Source organism: Callorhinus ursinus, unplaced genomic scaffold, assembly GCF_003265705.2.
Source record: "Callorhinus ursinus isolate GAN/ISIS: 27379988/994484 unplaced genomic scaffold, GSC_fseal_2.0 scaffold88, whole genome shotgun sequence".
NCBI lineage: Eukaryota > Metazoa > Chordata > Mammalia > Carnivora > Otariidae > Callorhinus > Callorhinus ursinus.
This window is the reverse complement of record NW_027397150.1, coordinates 1365354-1377660: the sequence shown is the minus strand read 5'-3', so window position 1 is coordinate 1377660 and position 12307 is coordinate 1365354. Positions and strand designations below refer to the sequence as shown.

The following is a 12307-nucleotide window of genomic DNA, read 5'->3' as shown; positions in this document are numbered from 1 at the left end:
CTGCGGAAAGTCACAGAGACAAAAATCTTGAAAACCAAAGAAAAGTGACTCACCATGTACAGAGAAAAAACGATGATTAATAGCTGACTTCTTAACAGGAAACACAATTGAGACCACAGGATAGTGAAATGGCATTCAAATTGCCAAAAGAAAAGACTTTAACAACAAATGGAAACATCTGTATCTAGCAAAAACATCCTTGAAAAATGAGGGAAAAATTAAAGTGTATCCAGATGAACAAAGACTGAGAGAATTTGTTGCTAGCAGACCTGCCACCCAAGAAATACTAGAAGTTCTTTAGGGTGAAAGGAAATGACAGTTGAAAATAACTTGTTTCCGTAGGAAAGAATGAAGGAAACCAGAAACGCTGCCTCTGTAACATGTATAAGTGATCATAGAGGAGTGTGTATGTGTGTGCTTATGTCTGCCTTTTAATTTTCTTCCCATAGTAATTTTAAAAAAAATCTCATTATTTAGAAACACTTATATTGTTATATATAATACTATATGGATTTATAAATTGGATCTATAAAAATTAAAGATGCTATATGACAGTAATAGTGCAAAGGAGTAAGAGGGGGAAATGGAGCCATATTTCCATATTGCTGTATTTCATTGAAATCAAGTCTGTGTTAACCTGAACTACATTGTGATAATTTAAATATGCATCAGACAGACACTAAAAAAAAAAAAAAGTCTAGTTTTAAGATCAACAGAAGAATCAATATGGTACAATTAAAAAGTTTTTAACAGAAAAGAAGGCAGTAGAAGTGGAAGAGAAATGAAAGCCCATGAAATTCGGGAAACAACTAGCGAAAGGAAAAGCATTAATCCATTCACAGCCTTAACTACATTAAAAGTGAATACATCGAATCCTCAAGACAAAAAGGGAAAGATTGTCAGATTGGATTTTAAACAGCAAGATATAGTTAATAAGCTGTTTATGGGACGTGCATTTGGAATCTGAGACACAGATACTTTGAAAGTAAAGGTTGTAAATAGATACACCATGCATACAGTAACCATAGGACAGCAGAAATGGCTATGTTAATATCAGACAAAACAGACTTTCAGACGAGGAATATTACAAGAGACAAATATACATATTTCTTATAAAAGAGTCAGTATGTTAGGGAGATACAAAATTATAAACGTATATGCACCTAAAAACAGAGCTCCAAAATCTGTGAAGCAAAAAGGACAGAATCGAAAGGAGAAATAGGGCAACAGGCACAGTTGGAGAGTTCAATGATTCGATTTTAGTAATTTATAGAACAACCAGCCCTGTCAGCCAACTTGACCTGACGTTTATGGAAAACTACACATAGAAGGAGCAGAATACTTATTCTTCTAGAGTACATGTGGCACGTTCTCCAGGCTCCAGATATCAGGTCATAAAATCAGCCTCAAAGTTTTAAAACATGAAGTCTTCTTTTCTGATATTTACATAAAACAATAACTTTCTTTCAATTAGTGTTTACATGATATTTTCCCCATTCTTTTATATTTAATCTTTCTGTATGCTGATAATTGTGTGTCTGTTGTAAACAAAATTTTGTTTTCCTATCCAGTGTGACAGGTTTTGTCTACTAATTGGATTATTATTTTACATTTAATGAAATTTAATTTTATTATATATAATGAAATTTACAATTTCTAATTTTACATGTAATGAAATTTACATTTCATTTTACAAGTGAAATTACTGATATATTTGGGTTTAAATATACCAAGTTAAGATTTGTTTTCTACTTTTCCCATTTTTTATGTATTTTTCTCTCTTTTTATCTTACTTTGGAATAACCAAGTGTTTTTATTATTCCTTTTCCTTTTATTTGTCATTTATACATCATATTAATGGTTTTTTTTTTAGAGATTATATTTCAAGGACCAAGGAAAGATTTTGTGAAATCTGAATTTGATTTATCCCCATTTTAATGTTATTGTGTATTTTAATTCCACAAATATTTAGATATCCACAAGACATTAATTTATTGGATAATATTAAGCATAATATTAATTGATACTTGCCCATACATTTATTTTTTCTGTTATTTTAAAATTCATTTTGGTTATTTTTCATTTTGGTTTCCATCTGGGTTGGATTTTCCGTCTATCTGAAGAACTCTATATTTCTTTAATGAAAGTCTGCTGATGAGGAATTCTCTAATTTTTTCCATTTCTGAAGCCGTTTTCATTTTGCCTTTTTTTCTTCGTGAAGGATATTTTCCTGGAGTGCAGACTTCTCATTTGGCAGTCATTCCCTTTCAGCACTTTGAAGATGGCATTCCATTGATTTCTGTTTCTCATTATTGCCATTAAGAAGCCAATCTTACTGGTCCTACCGGTATTCTTTGAAAATAATGTATCTTTTTTCCTCTAGCTACTTTTAAGACTTTTTCTTTTAATCTTTTTTCTTTTAGCCATTTTACACAATATGTCTACACCCATTTTCTTGGGGTGGAGAGGTGTATGTAGATATCTTGCATGTAATTTCAGGGTAACTCTGTATGTTGATGTTTTCCTCAGGTTTGGAAAACTTGTGGCCATGTTTCTTCATCTCTTGCTTCTGATACATTCTCTCTCTCCTGTCGGCCTGTAACTCCAATTACACACGTGCTGGACCTTTCGCTAGGTTCTGTATGGCTCTTTGACTCTTTGATATATACTGCATTTTTCCCCTCTCTCTGCTCCAGCTTGGATATCTTCTACTGACAGACTTCTAACTCACTGATTTTTATCTCTACTTTTTTTCTAATGTGCTGTTTAACTCTTCTATTAAGTTCTTAGTTTCAGTTATTATATTTTTTACTTCTGATGTTTTTACTTTATTTAAAAAAATATTTTCCAGTTCTCTGTGTGGTTCCACAATCTGTCACCTATTTTCTTCAACACAATAAAATTAGTTTTTTATTGCTTCACAACAAATCACCACAATTTTTTACATGTGACATATTTACTTTCATTTTCTCATATTATTTCTCAAATAAGTACAAATGTAATAGCTTAAACCAACACACATGCATTATGTCATGGTTCCAACAGGTCGGGTGTTCTGGGTATAGTTTGACTGGGTCCTCTGCTTAGGGCCCCACAAACCTGAAATCAAAGTGTCAGCTGGGCTGTATTTCCTTCTGGACCTTGGCATTATTTTCCAACCTCATGTGGCTGTTGGCACAACTCATTCCTTGTGGTTCTAGGATGGAGGCTGTGTTTTCTCCGTTTGCTCTCAAGGTGCCCACATTCTTTGCCACATGACCTCCTGGGAGTCCTCTCAAAACTTGGCAGGTTACTTCTGTAGAGTCAGCAAGAGAGGGTCTTTTGCTCCTGTCTGCTAAGACGGATTTTTATAGGAGGTAACGTGAGCCCAGGAGTGACATCCCATCACCTGTGCTGTACTCTGTTGGGTAGGGGCAAGTCAGAGTTCTGCCCACGCTCAAGAAGAGAGGATTATCCATGGATGTGACTGATTGTGGGTCACTTTAGGACTCGCTCCCACAATCTATTTATCTCAGAGTTGTATCTAATAACTTTAATATAGTGACTTTTTTATGAGTCTATTTCTATTGAGTGCTTTATTTTCTTCCTTCTTGATTCTTAGCTCTTTGGTCTTTTGTCCTGGTATGGTTAGTGCATTTTTATTGCATCCTGGACTCTTTATATTAGGAGTTCTCAAGCTTTTCCTGAAGGGGGCCAGATAGTAAATAATTTAGGATTTGTGGACCAAAGTCCCTGTCGCAGCTATTAAACACTGCCATTTAATAGTACCATGTAAACAGCCACAGGTAGTACATAAGCCGGTGAGTGTGACCATGGTTAAAAAAAGAAGAAAAAAACCTTTAATTATGGTGACTGAAATTTGAATTTCATACAATTTTCATGTCACAAAATAGTATTCCTTTTTTAAAATTTTTTTATTATGTTCAGTTAGCCACTGTATAGTATTCCTTCTTAAACTTTTTTGCAATCATTACAAAATGTAAAGACCATCATAACAGCTTGTAGGCTATGTGAAAACCGATGGTGGGTTCCTGGGTCAGCAGGTAGTGGTTTGCTTACCCCCGCCCTGTGTGAAAAAGTTATAAAGAAAAATTGAGTCTCTACAGTTCACGATCTTCCTCTGTTTTACCTCCTAGCAGGTACTTAGACAAGGGGGAAGAGCATATTAGTAGGTAGGGATTAAGTGAGATTGACGCTGGTTCCAGTTTTTGTTAGGGTTCATTTCCACTTTACCCTCTCACCTAGAGGGTAGCCCTGAAGCCAGATGTTATGCTCATTTTGTTTTAGTGTTTTGATCAAAGCAACAAATTATAGCTCCTTGAAGAAGCTGCAAACAGTGGGTTTTAGGCTAAAATTTCTATGTCCTTTCTTTATGGAATCTTGGCCCCTCAATCAATTACTGACTTAGACGATACACCACCTATTACAGTCATTCTAACATCATTGTAGCGTTGGAAGAGAGAGAATTCGGTCCTTTGTCTGCGCATGTGAAAGAGCGGGGGGTGCAGTGGACTCTGGGAAGGCCCACTTCCCTTGTTGAACCTTAGTCTCTTCATTTGTAAAATGGGGATAGTAATATTCAATATCCATCTACTGCATCATGTTACTGTGCATTACACAAAGCCATGTGAAGGGTGCAGAGTGAGGGCAACATCTGGCAAGGCATCCCTGTCCTCACCATCGTCACATTGTGACATCCTCGCTCACAGATGAAGAAGGAGCACCAGATCAGAGACATGTCCATCCAAACGCCAGCCAGATTGGTGGCAAAGCTGGACACTAACCGTGGTAAACAGAACTAGTCTGCTTCTTTCCCACCGTAACCAAGCTGCCTTCCTGGATCACTGTCATCAGCAGTACCACCGTTGAGCACAGTTTCAAGTTACATTCCATCCAACCAGTAGTTATGGAGAATTATTCTGTGTCCAGACTTGTGCTAGTATTTCTTCTGAAGCTGGATTTCCGGTTTAAGTCCTGGTTTCTCCTTTATCAGCTCCGTGTCCTAGAGAAAGTTCCATCACATCTCTGTGCCTGTTTTCTCTTCTGAAGATGCATATGGTAATGCTGCCTCATAGATTTATTGTTAGGATTCAATTAACATGTACATTGCATAGTTTAGTACCTAGCGTATAAGAAGCATGTATCAGAAGTGTTAGTAATTACTTTGATTAGTAGCAGCTGTAAGTACCCTGAGAGAAGAGATGAATGAGTCTCTAAAGGTGCTTACAATTGAATTAGGAATGTAAGATCGATGCAACAAATATGACAAAAGAGTTAAAAATACGTGACAGCTGAGTGCCAACTTTTACCTAGTTTAAAGCCACATCTGTGTGGGCTGTGGGTAGTATGATGGATGTGGTATCTGGAAGGTGGCCTGGTAAGGCTGAGGCCTTTGGCTAAACTGAGCCAAGAGCTCCAGAATGATGCAGGGTGTGCGGCAAGCAGAGCAGAGATGAGAGAGATGGCTTAAAAGCAGAATAAGTCACGGAGATGGAAGCACCGCATAGAGGATGTAGTCAGTGATATGGTAACAGTGTTGCGTGGTGACGGATGGTGGCTGCACTCGTAGCGAGCCCAGCATAACACAGTTACGTTGCACACCTGAAGCTAACGTGAACATCAGGTGTAAAATGTACTTCAATTAAAAAAAAAGGTATAAAAGTGAGAAAGACAAACACCATATGATTTCACTCATATGTGGAATTTAAGAAAGAAAACAAACAAGCAAATGGGGAAAAAAGAGAGGCTAACCAAGAAACAGACTCTTAACTATAAAACTGGCGGTGGTTGTGGGGTGGGTGGGTGAAACAGGCGATGGGGATGAAGGAATGCACTGAGGATGAGCACTGGGTGTTGTAGGGAGGTGTTGAATCACTCTACTGTGCACTTGAAACTAATTTTACACTGTACGTTAACTGTAATTTAAGTTAAAACTTTTTTAAAAAGTTTCAAGTTCTTACAACAGAAGTCAGAGACTGGATTGCTGAGGGTACCCTGGGACTTTAAACTGGCTTCAAGCAGGGTATCTGAAGGTCAGCCCTCTGTGCACACGGCTGCAGGGATCCATGCTTAAATCCCACTTGAAAATTGTTGCTTCCCTTGCACCACATATGAAGAACCATTTCCGTAAGGTCTTAAGCTCCTCTCCTTTGGCACCAGAGAAATGGACAGAAAGTATGACACATACCTTAGCAGGACCATGGCCCAACCTAACAAATGTTGAAATCAGCCTTTTCACCCCAGAGATTTCTCCTAATAGCCAAGCCAACTCTCTCTCTCAAAATGTTAGTCCCGGGATTAGAACATGAGCTTCCTGAGTAATGAGGTCTCTAGACACCGTGCTGTTTGGATTGCGCCCTCTGCTATTGGTCACTTGGGAGTAGTCGGTGCTGTTTTGGGGAGAGAGACCCAGGAGTCTGGGACAAGCAATCTGCACGTTGTTAAGAAACCTCGAGCCAGAGTTATTGCTTTGTGACCCAAAGAGGAGCTTCTGTCGGAGGAGGTTGTGGGAATCTAGAGGAACTTAGTGTGACTTGTTCTGTCCCTCACTTGTAGGCGCAGGCACTGGAAGATGGGGGGATGCATTATTTCTTTCCTTTCTAGTTCCCTTTCAGTATCACATTCTGGGTGGTATCTCAAGATTAGCCAATGAAGGAGGAGTTCTATATTAAACCACAGCTCTGCTTAGTAAGATGTTAGCAACCCTCAGATAAGAAAATTCATAGACTTTTAGTAGGATAGCAATATTTTTACAGTGATCTAAACTCAAGTCACTGATGGATTTTAAATAATTTCAGGAAGGGCATTGACAAAAATCTGGGAAATGCTTTATAACTATTAGTTTAAAAAAAAAACAACCATATCTATTATTGCAGGCAGTCACATTTCCCGAGTGGAGGGCTATGACTCTCAGAAGAGCAGAGAAGCAGACTGCTGGTGAGTTTCACTTCCGTGTCTGCTGGGATGGTGCAGGTTTACTGTAGTGGAGTTGTCATGGAGGCGGCACGATCTCTCACAGTGAATCTTGAGATTTTTATCACCTTGGAAGTGTGGATATGTGAACTAGTGAGAGAGGAGGGACATAAGACTTGAGGGACCTTTAATTGGATCCCATTCAAAAAGCTGTTCAGAAATCTAAGCTCCGTGAGGGCAAGGACCTTTGCTTGGTTATCTTTGTGTTCCTGATACCAGCACTGCACTCACACTTCGTGATGTACTCAACACATTGAACCCCCGAAGAAATGGTTTTGCTTGGATTTGAAGCAAAATTTTATTATTCACAGTGGACTTAAAGAAAAAAAATCAGAGAGCAATGAGATAAACAAGTTCTCCCTGGAGAAAAAATGTAAGTAGAATATTCATCCAAGATTGGGTCAGGGACAGGCTTTGTTCCACTTTTTTTTTTTTTTTTTTTGATCATTTATTTGAAAGGAAGAAAGGGTAGCAACCTCAAAGCCAAAGATATGCTGAATTTTGAGGTTGCTGTTCATCTGTACCCTCCCTACCTTTTTGTCTCTCTCCTTCTTCGCCTCCATTTCTTACACCCTAGATGAGTAGCCCTACTCCTGCCAGTGTTTCTCATTTCCCCATCCCACTCTGTGCCCCTTTACTGGTCTTTCTGCTGAGTCTACCCACATAATGGTGCTGGAATAGAGTTGTTTCAGGTGTTGGTGATTTAGAACTGACTAATGGTCTGGAGGAGGAAAGAAACAGAAATATTCTAGGCTATAGATGTGAGTAAAATATTTTGCCAGGACAGTGAAATTAAGTTATAAGAATAACCTGGATGAATTTCAATGTAAGTGTGCAAGTATAATGAAAACTGTGGTTTTCTAGTGACGGATTCTGAACTATCCATCATAACCGGGGAACGCAATCTGGAGGTCACTACAGGTTTTTCTTAGATATATTAGCTGGGTGGGCCACTGTGATCTAAGGAAGGAGGAAAATGTGGGGCATCTTCAAGAGCGGGATTAAAAGCAAAACTAAAAATCTTGTTCTACCAGATCCACACCTGTGTTGGAATAGTACTTATTAGCAGTACATGGATCTGGTCAGTGCACTTCAAGAAATATTTTTAAAATGACAAGTCCATGTGAGCAATTGGAAGGGAAATGATGCAATTTATAAAATCAAGGCTGGATAATCCTGGAATGCTGGCCTGAAGGCCCCTACCCCTATCCCGTGTTGTGTTAAACTCTTCAAATACACTAAGCCCTCTAATATGGTGATTCCAAGAGGTATTACTATACTTGATTTACAAATGATTTTAAATATTATGCTTAAAATTTTGAGTGGCTACCGAAGGAATTTATGCAGGAAATCTCCACTAGCAGATCTTAAAATTTTCTATCTTAATTCCAGTAGAGTTAACATAACATACAGCATTATATTAGTTTACGGTGTGCAATATAGAGGATTCAACACTCCCATACATTACTCAGTGCTCATCACCATAAGTGTACACTTCACCCGTGCCACCCCTTCCCCCACCATCTCCCCTCTGGTAACCATCAATTTGTTCTCTATAATAAAGAGTCTAGTTTTTTGGTTTATCTCTTTTTTTCTTTGTTCATTTGTTTCTTAAATTCCACAGGTAAGTGAGATTGTATGGCATTTGTCTTTCTCTGACTTATTTCGCTTAGCATTATACTCTCTAGGTCCATCCATGTTGTTGCAGATGGCAAGATTTAATTCTTTTTCATGGATGAGTAATATTCCATTGTGTATATATACCACATCTTTATCCATTCATCTATTGATGGACACTTGGGCTGCTGGCAAAATAATGCTGCAATAACCATAAGAGTGCATAAATCTTTTTGAGTCAGTGTTTTCATATTCTTTGGGTGAATCCCATAAGCAGATTTTTTTATTTTTTATTTTTTTAAAGATTTTTTTATTTATTTGAGAGAGAGAGAATGAGAGATAGAGAGTACACGAGAGGGAAGAGGGTCAGAGGGAGAAGCAGACTCCCCGCCGAGCAGGGAGCCCGATGCGGGACTCAATCCCGGGACTCCAGGATCACGACCTGAGCCGAAGGCAGTCGCCTAACCGACTGAGCCACCCAGGCGTCCCAGCAGATTTTTTTTAAAGAATGTTATGACAACATTTAGGAGGCAGGCTTGGACTTGGACCAAGGTCAATGCAATGAGGAAGCTTGATTGGGAGACCATTGCAGTCCCTACAGAGAATGATTATTTGTGCTCAGAAGTTGGGTGTTGTTAGAAAGCACAGGGAGGAGGGGTCAGAAAGGACGGAATTTCAGGATGGACTGTTTTCCACATGGAAAAGGATGATTCTCAGCTTTCTGAATGGAGGTAATGGTTAAACATGGTGGGTTCTGTCAGGAGTAGATATGGGTTTAAAGACAAGGTTAAACCTGCCACTGTATAATCTCCAATTCTGAGCTCACATGAGATGAGTTCATTTCTATCCCTTTCTCAACTTGGAATATGCAAAACTGAGGGAAAAAAATAGAACATCTGGTCCTTCTCCAGTTAGATGAATTTTATCTTCACTCTCACACTAGGAAAACCCATTCCCTACTTGAAGGGATATCCTCAGATTTGTTCCATCCTGTTTTCTGCTAGAATTCAAGAAGATAAGCTGAATACCTGCCATGCCTTATCAAACCATTGTCCATGGCCCTAGAGAATACTTGGTGCAGGGTTTTCAGGAGAAACTTTTTGTTGAAATGCTGCCATTTCTAGTCTTTCATGATCACTGGGGAGTTTTAGGTTCTGGGCTTAGGGAAGTGAAGCCTAGGACCTAGATAGGGTTCTGGAGGAGCAGAGATCATTGCAGGATGGTGCTGGGGCATTTGGCAGTGACACTGCATTCTGACCAGTGTTGAAAGGATATCAGCCTCAGCTATATTCTGTCTTCCACCTCAGTTACTGTTCCTCACTGGACCCTTCCCAGCAAATTCAAGAGTGTTTGAGGAGGAACTATAGTGCTGAGCTTCTTTCTTGACCTGGACTCACCTCTCCGATGTCTGGGTAATTACCTCTACTCATCTTTCCTTTACTCTGTCTCTACTTTTTCTCTCAGATCTCTCTCTGCCATCAATCTCAGGGTCCTGGGGTAACACTTCTGTAGAGCCAAAGAAGAGAGTGGGCAAAGGCGATGACAGCAGCAGATACCAATGACCCTTGAGGTCCAGGGCATTGCTCAGCCAGTGGACACACATTTTACTGAAGGCCTTGACTTAACCTACGCTCTTTCACGGTTGGCTCAGCACACCTGTCCTTTGCCCAGACCTAGACCCCCCTCAGTGCCAATGCCAAACTCCACTGCTGTGACCGAGTTCCTCTTGGAAGGGTTCTCCACCTTTGGGCGGCAGCACAGGCTTGTCTTCTTTGCTGTCTTTCTGACTTTGTACTTGCTAACTCTCTCCGGCAATGTTGTCATCGTGACTATTATTCATCTGGACCATCACCTCCACACCCCCATGTACTTCTTCCTGAGCATGCTGTCCCTCTCTGAGACCTGCTACGCTGTGGCCATCATTCCCCATATGCTTTCCGGCCTCCTAAGCCCCCAGCAGCCCATTGCTGTCCAAGGCTGTGCCACTCAGCTCTTCTTCTATCTCACCTTCGGCATCAACAACTGCTTCCTGCTCACGGCCATGGGGTACGACCGCTATGTGGCCGTCTGCAACCCCCTACGGTACTCGGGAAGCATGGGTAAAGAGGCCTGTGTCCGGTGAGCATGCGGATCACTGGGAATTGGTCTGGGCATGGCCATTGTCCAGGTAACATCTGTGTTTGGCCTGCCCTTCTGTGATGCCTTTGTCATTTCTCACTTCTTCTGTGATGTGAGGCCTCTGCTGAAGCTGGCCTGTGCTGATTCCACTGTCAATGAGATCATCAGCTTTGTTGTCAGTGTCTGTGTTCTACTTCTACCCATGGGCCTGGTCTTCATCTCCTACATCCTCATCATCTCCACCATCCTTAAGATCGCTTCAGCCGAGGGCCGGAAGAAGGCCTTTGCCACCTGCGCCTCCCACCTCACGGTGGTCATTGTTCACTATGGCTGCGCCTCCATCATCTACCTCAAACCCAAGTCCCAGAGTTCCCTGGGGCAGGACAGACTAATCTCTGTGACCTACACGGTCATCACCCCCTTGCTGAACCCTGTTGTGTACAGCCTGAGGAACAAGGATGTCAAAGATGCTCTGCACAGAGCTGTGGGGTGGAAGCTCCTTTCCTCTTAACGAGGAGAGATTATTGAAAGCCTTTTATTTGATTTTGTAAATATATATTGGTTTTAATGCTGTTTTGGTAATGCTTCTAAGTTTGAGATCAAGAAGAATAGACTAAAGTAAAGGGACCAAAACTGTGGGCTTCCATATGAGTTTGTCATGGTTTCCTATGCCCTCCTTCAGAGAGGATAAAAAGTGGTTTGCCATCAGTGAATCAATAAATCAATCAATCAGTGGGGCACCTGGGTGGCTCAGTCAGTTAAGCATCTGCCTTCTGCTCAGGTCATGATCCCAGGGTCCTGGGATTGAGCCTAACGTCCAGCTCTATGCTCAGCAGGGAGTCTGCCTGTCCCTCTCCCTCTGCCCCTCTCCCCTCCGCCTGCTCATTCTCTCTCTGACAAATAAATAAATAAATCTTTAAAAAAATGGCTTAGCAAATGCTCAAGACTAGAGGGGAAAGATTTACCTGCCTGGGTCACTCCCCACTGTGTCCTGTCACACATGCGTGCACACAGCTATACAACTCCATTGAGACACAAAACCAGCAGTGTTCTAAAAAGCCCATGAACAAAGTATTTGGAAGCCACCTGAGAAAGATTCACTGTTGTTGGTAGGGATGTAGAGTAGTTTGTGCAAACTTTTTAACAAGTGAGGAGACACATGCATATTCTCTTCTGTGGACATTGAGGACTTTCATGTAATCTGTTTTTGCTAATTGCTAATATCCCAAAACAGCCTGAGGAATCTTCAGGAGGTTGGGTACACACTTTCCAAGTGGTAGAACTGCCCTACCTGGCCATTCCTTGGAATGAACGGTGCAAATGTGAGAAAGCAAAAAGTCATCAGCTACTGAGAGCACAGAGGTGGGTCGTCCACTGTTTGGAGATGGCTAGGTGAGAAAACCCCAGATGTAAAGGGGAACGTGATGAAAAGTTCAACACCTTCCATGTTTCCAACCTGGGAGTGAAAAACACAGAAGCTGGAAGGAGCCAAGCAAAGCATAGTTCTTTTGCAGGGTAGACCTAAACTCTCTGATACATTGTTAAGAATGTGAGCGCTTTAACTACAACTTCTGAAAACACTTATTAATGAGCAGAAGTT

At 40.7% G+C, this 12307-nt stretch overlaps 1 protein-coding gene across 1 annotated transcript; it reads left to right on the top strand.

The window, feature by feature from the left end:
• The first annotated feature begins 10147 nt into the window (after positions 1-10147).
• Positions 10148-11218, top strand: LOC112814931 (olfactory receptor 10J3-like). The gene is given in 1 exon segment (XM_025860700.2): positions 10148-11218. A coding segment is annotated over 1 exon segment (1071 nt).
• The last annotated feature ends 1089 nt before the right edge of the window (positions 11219-12307 follow it).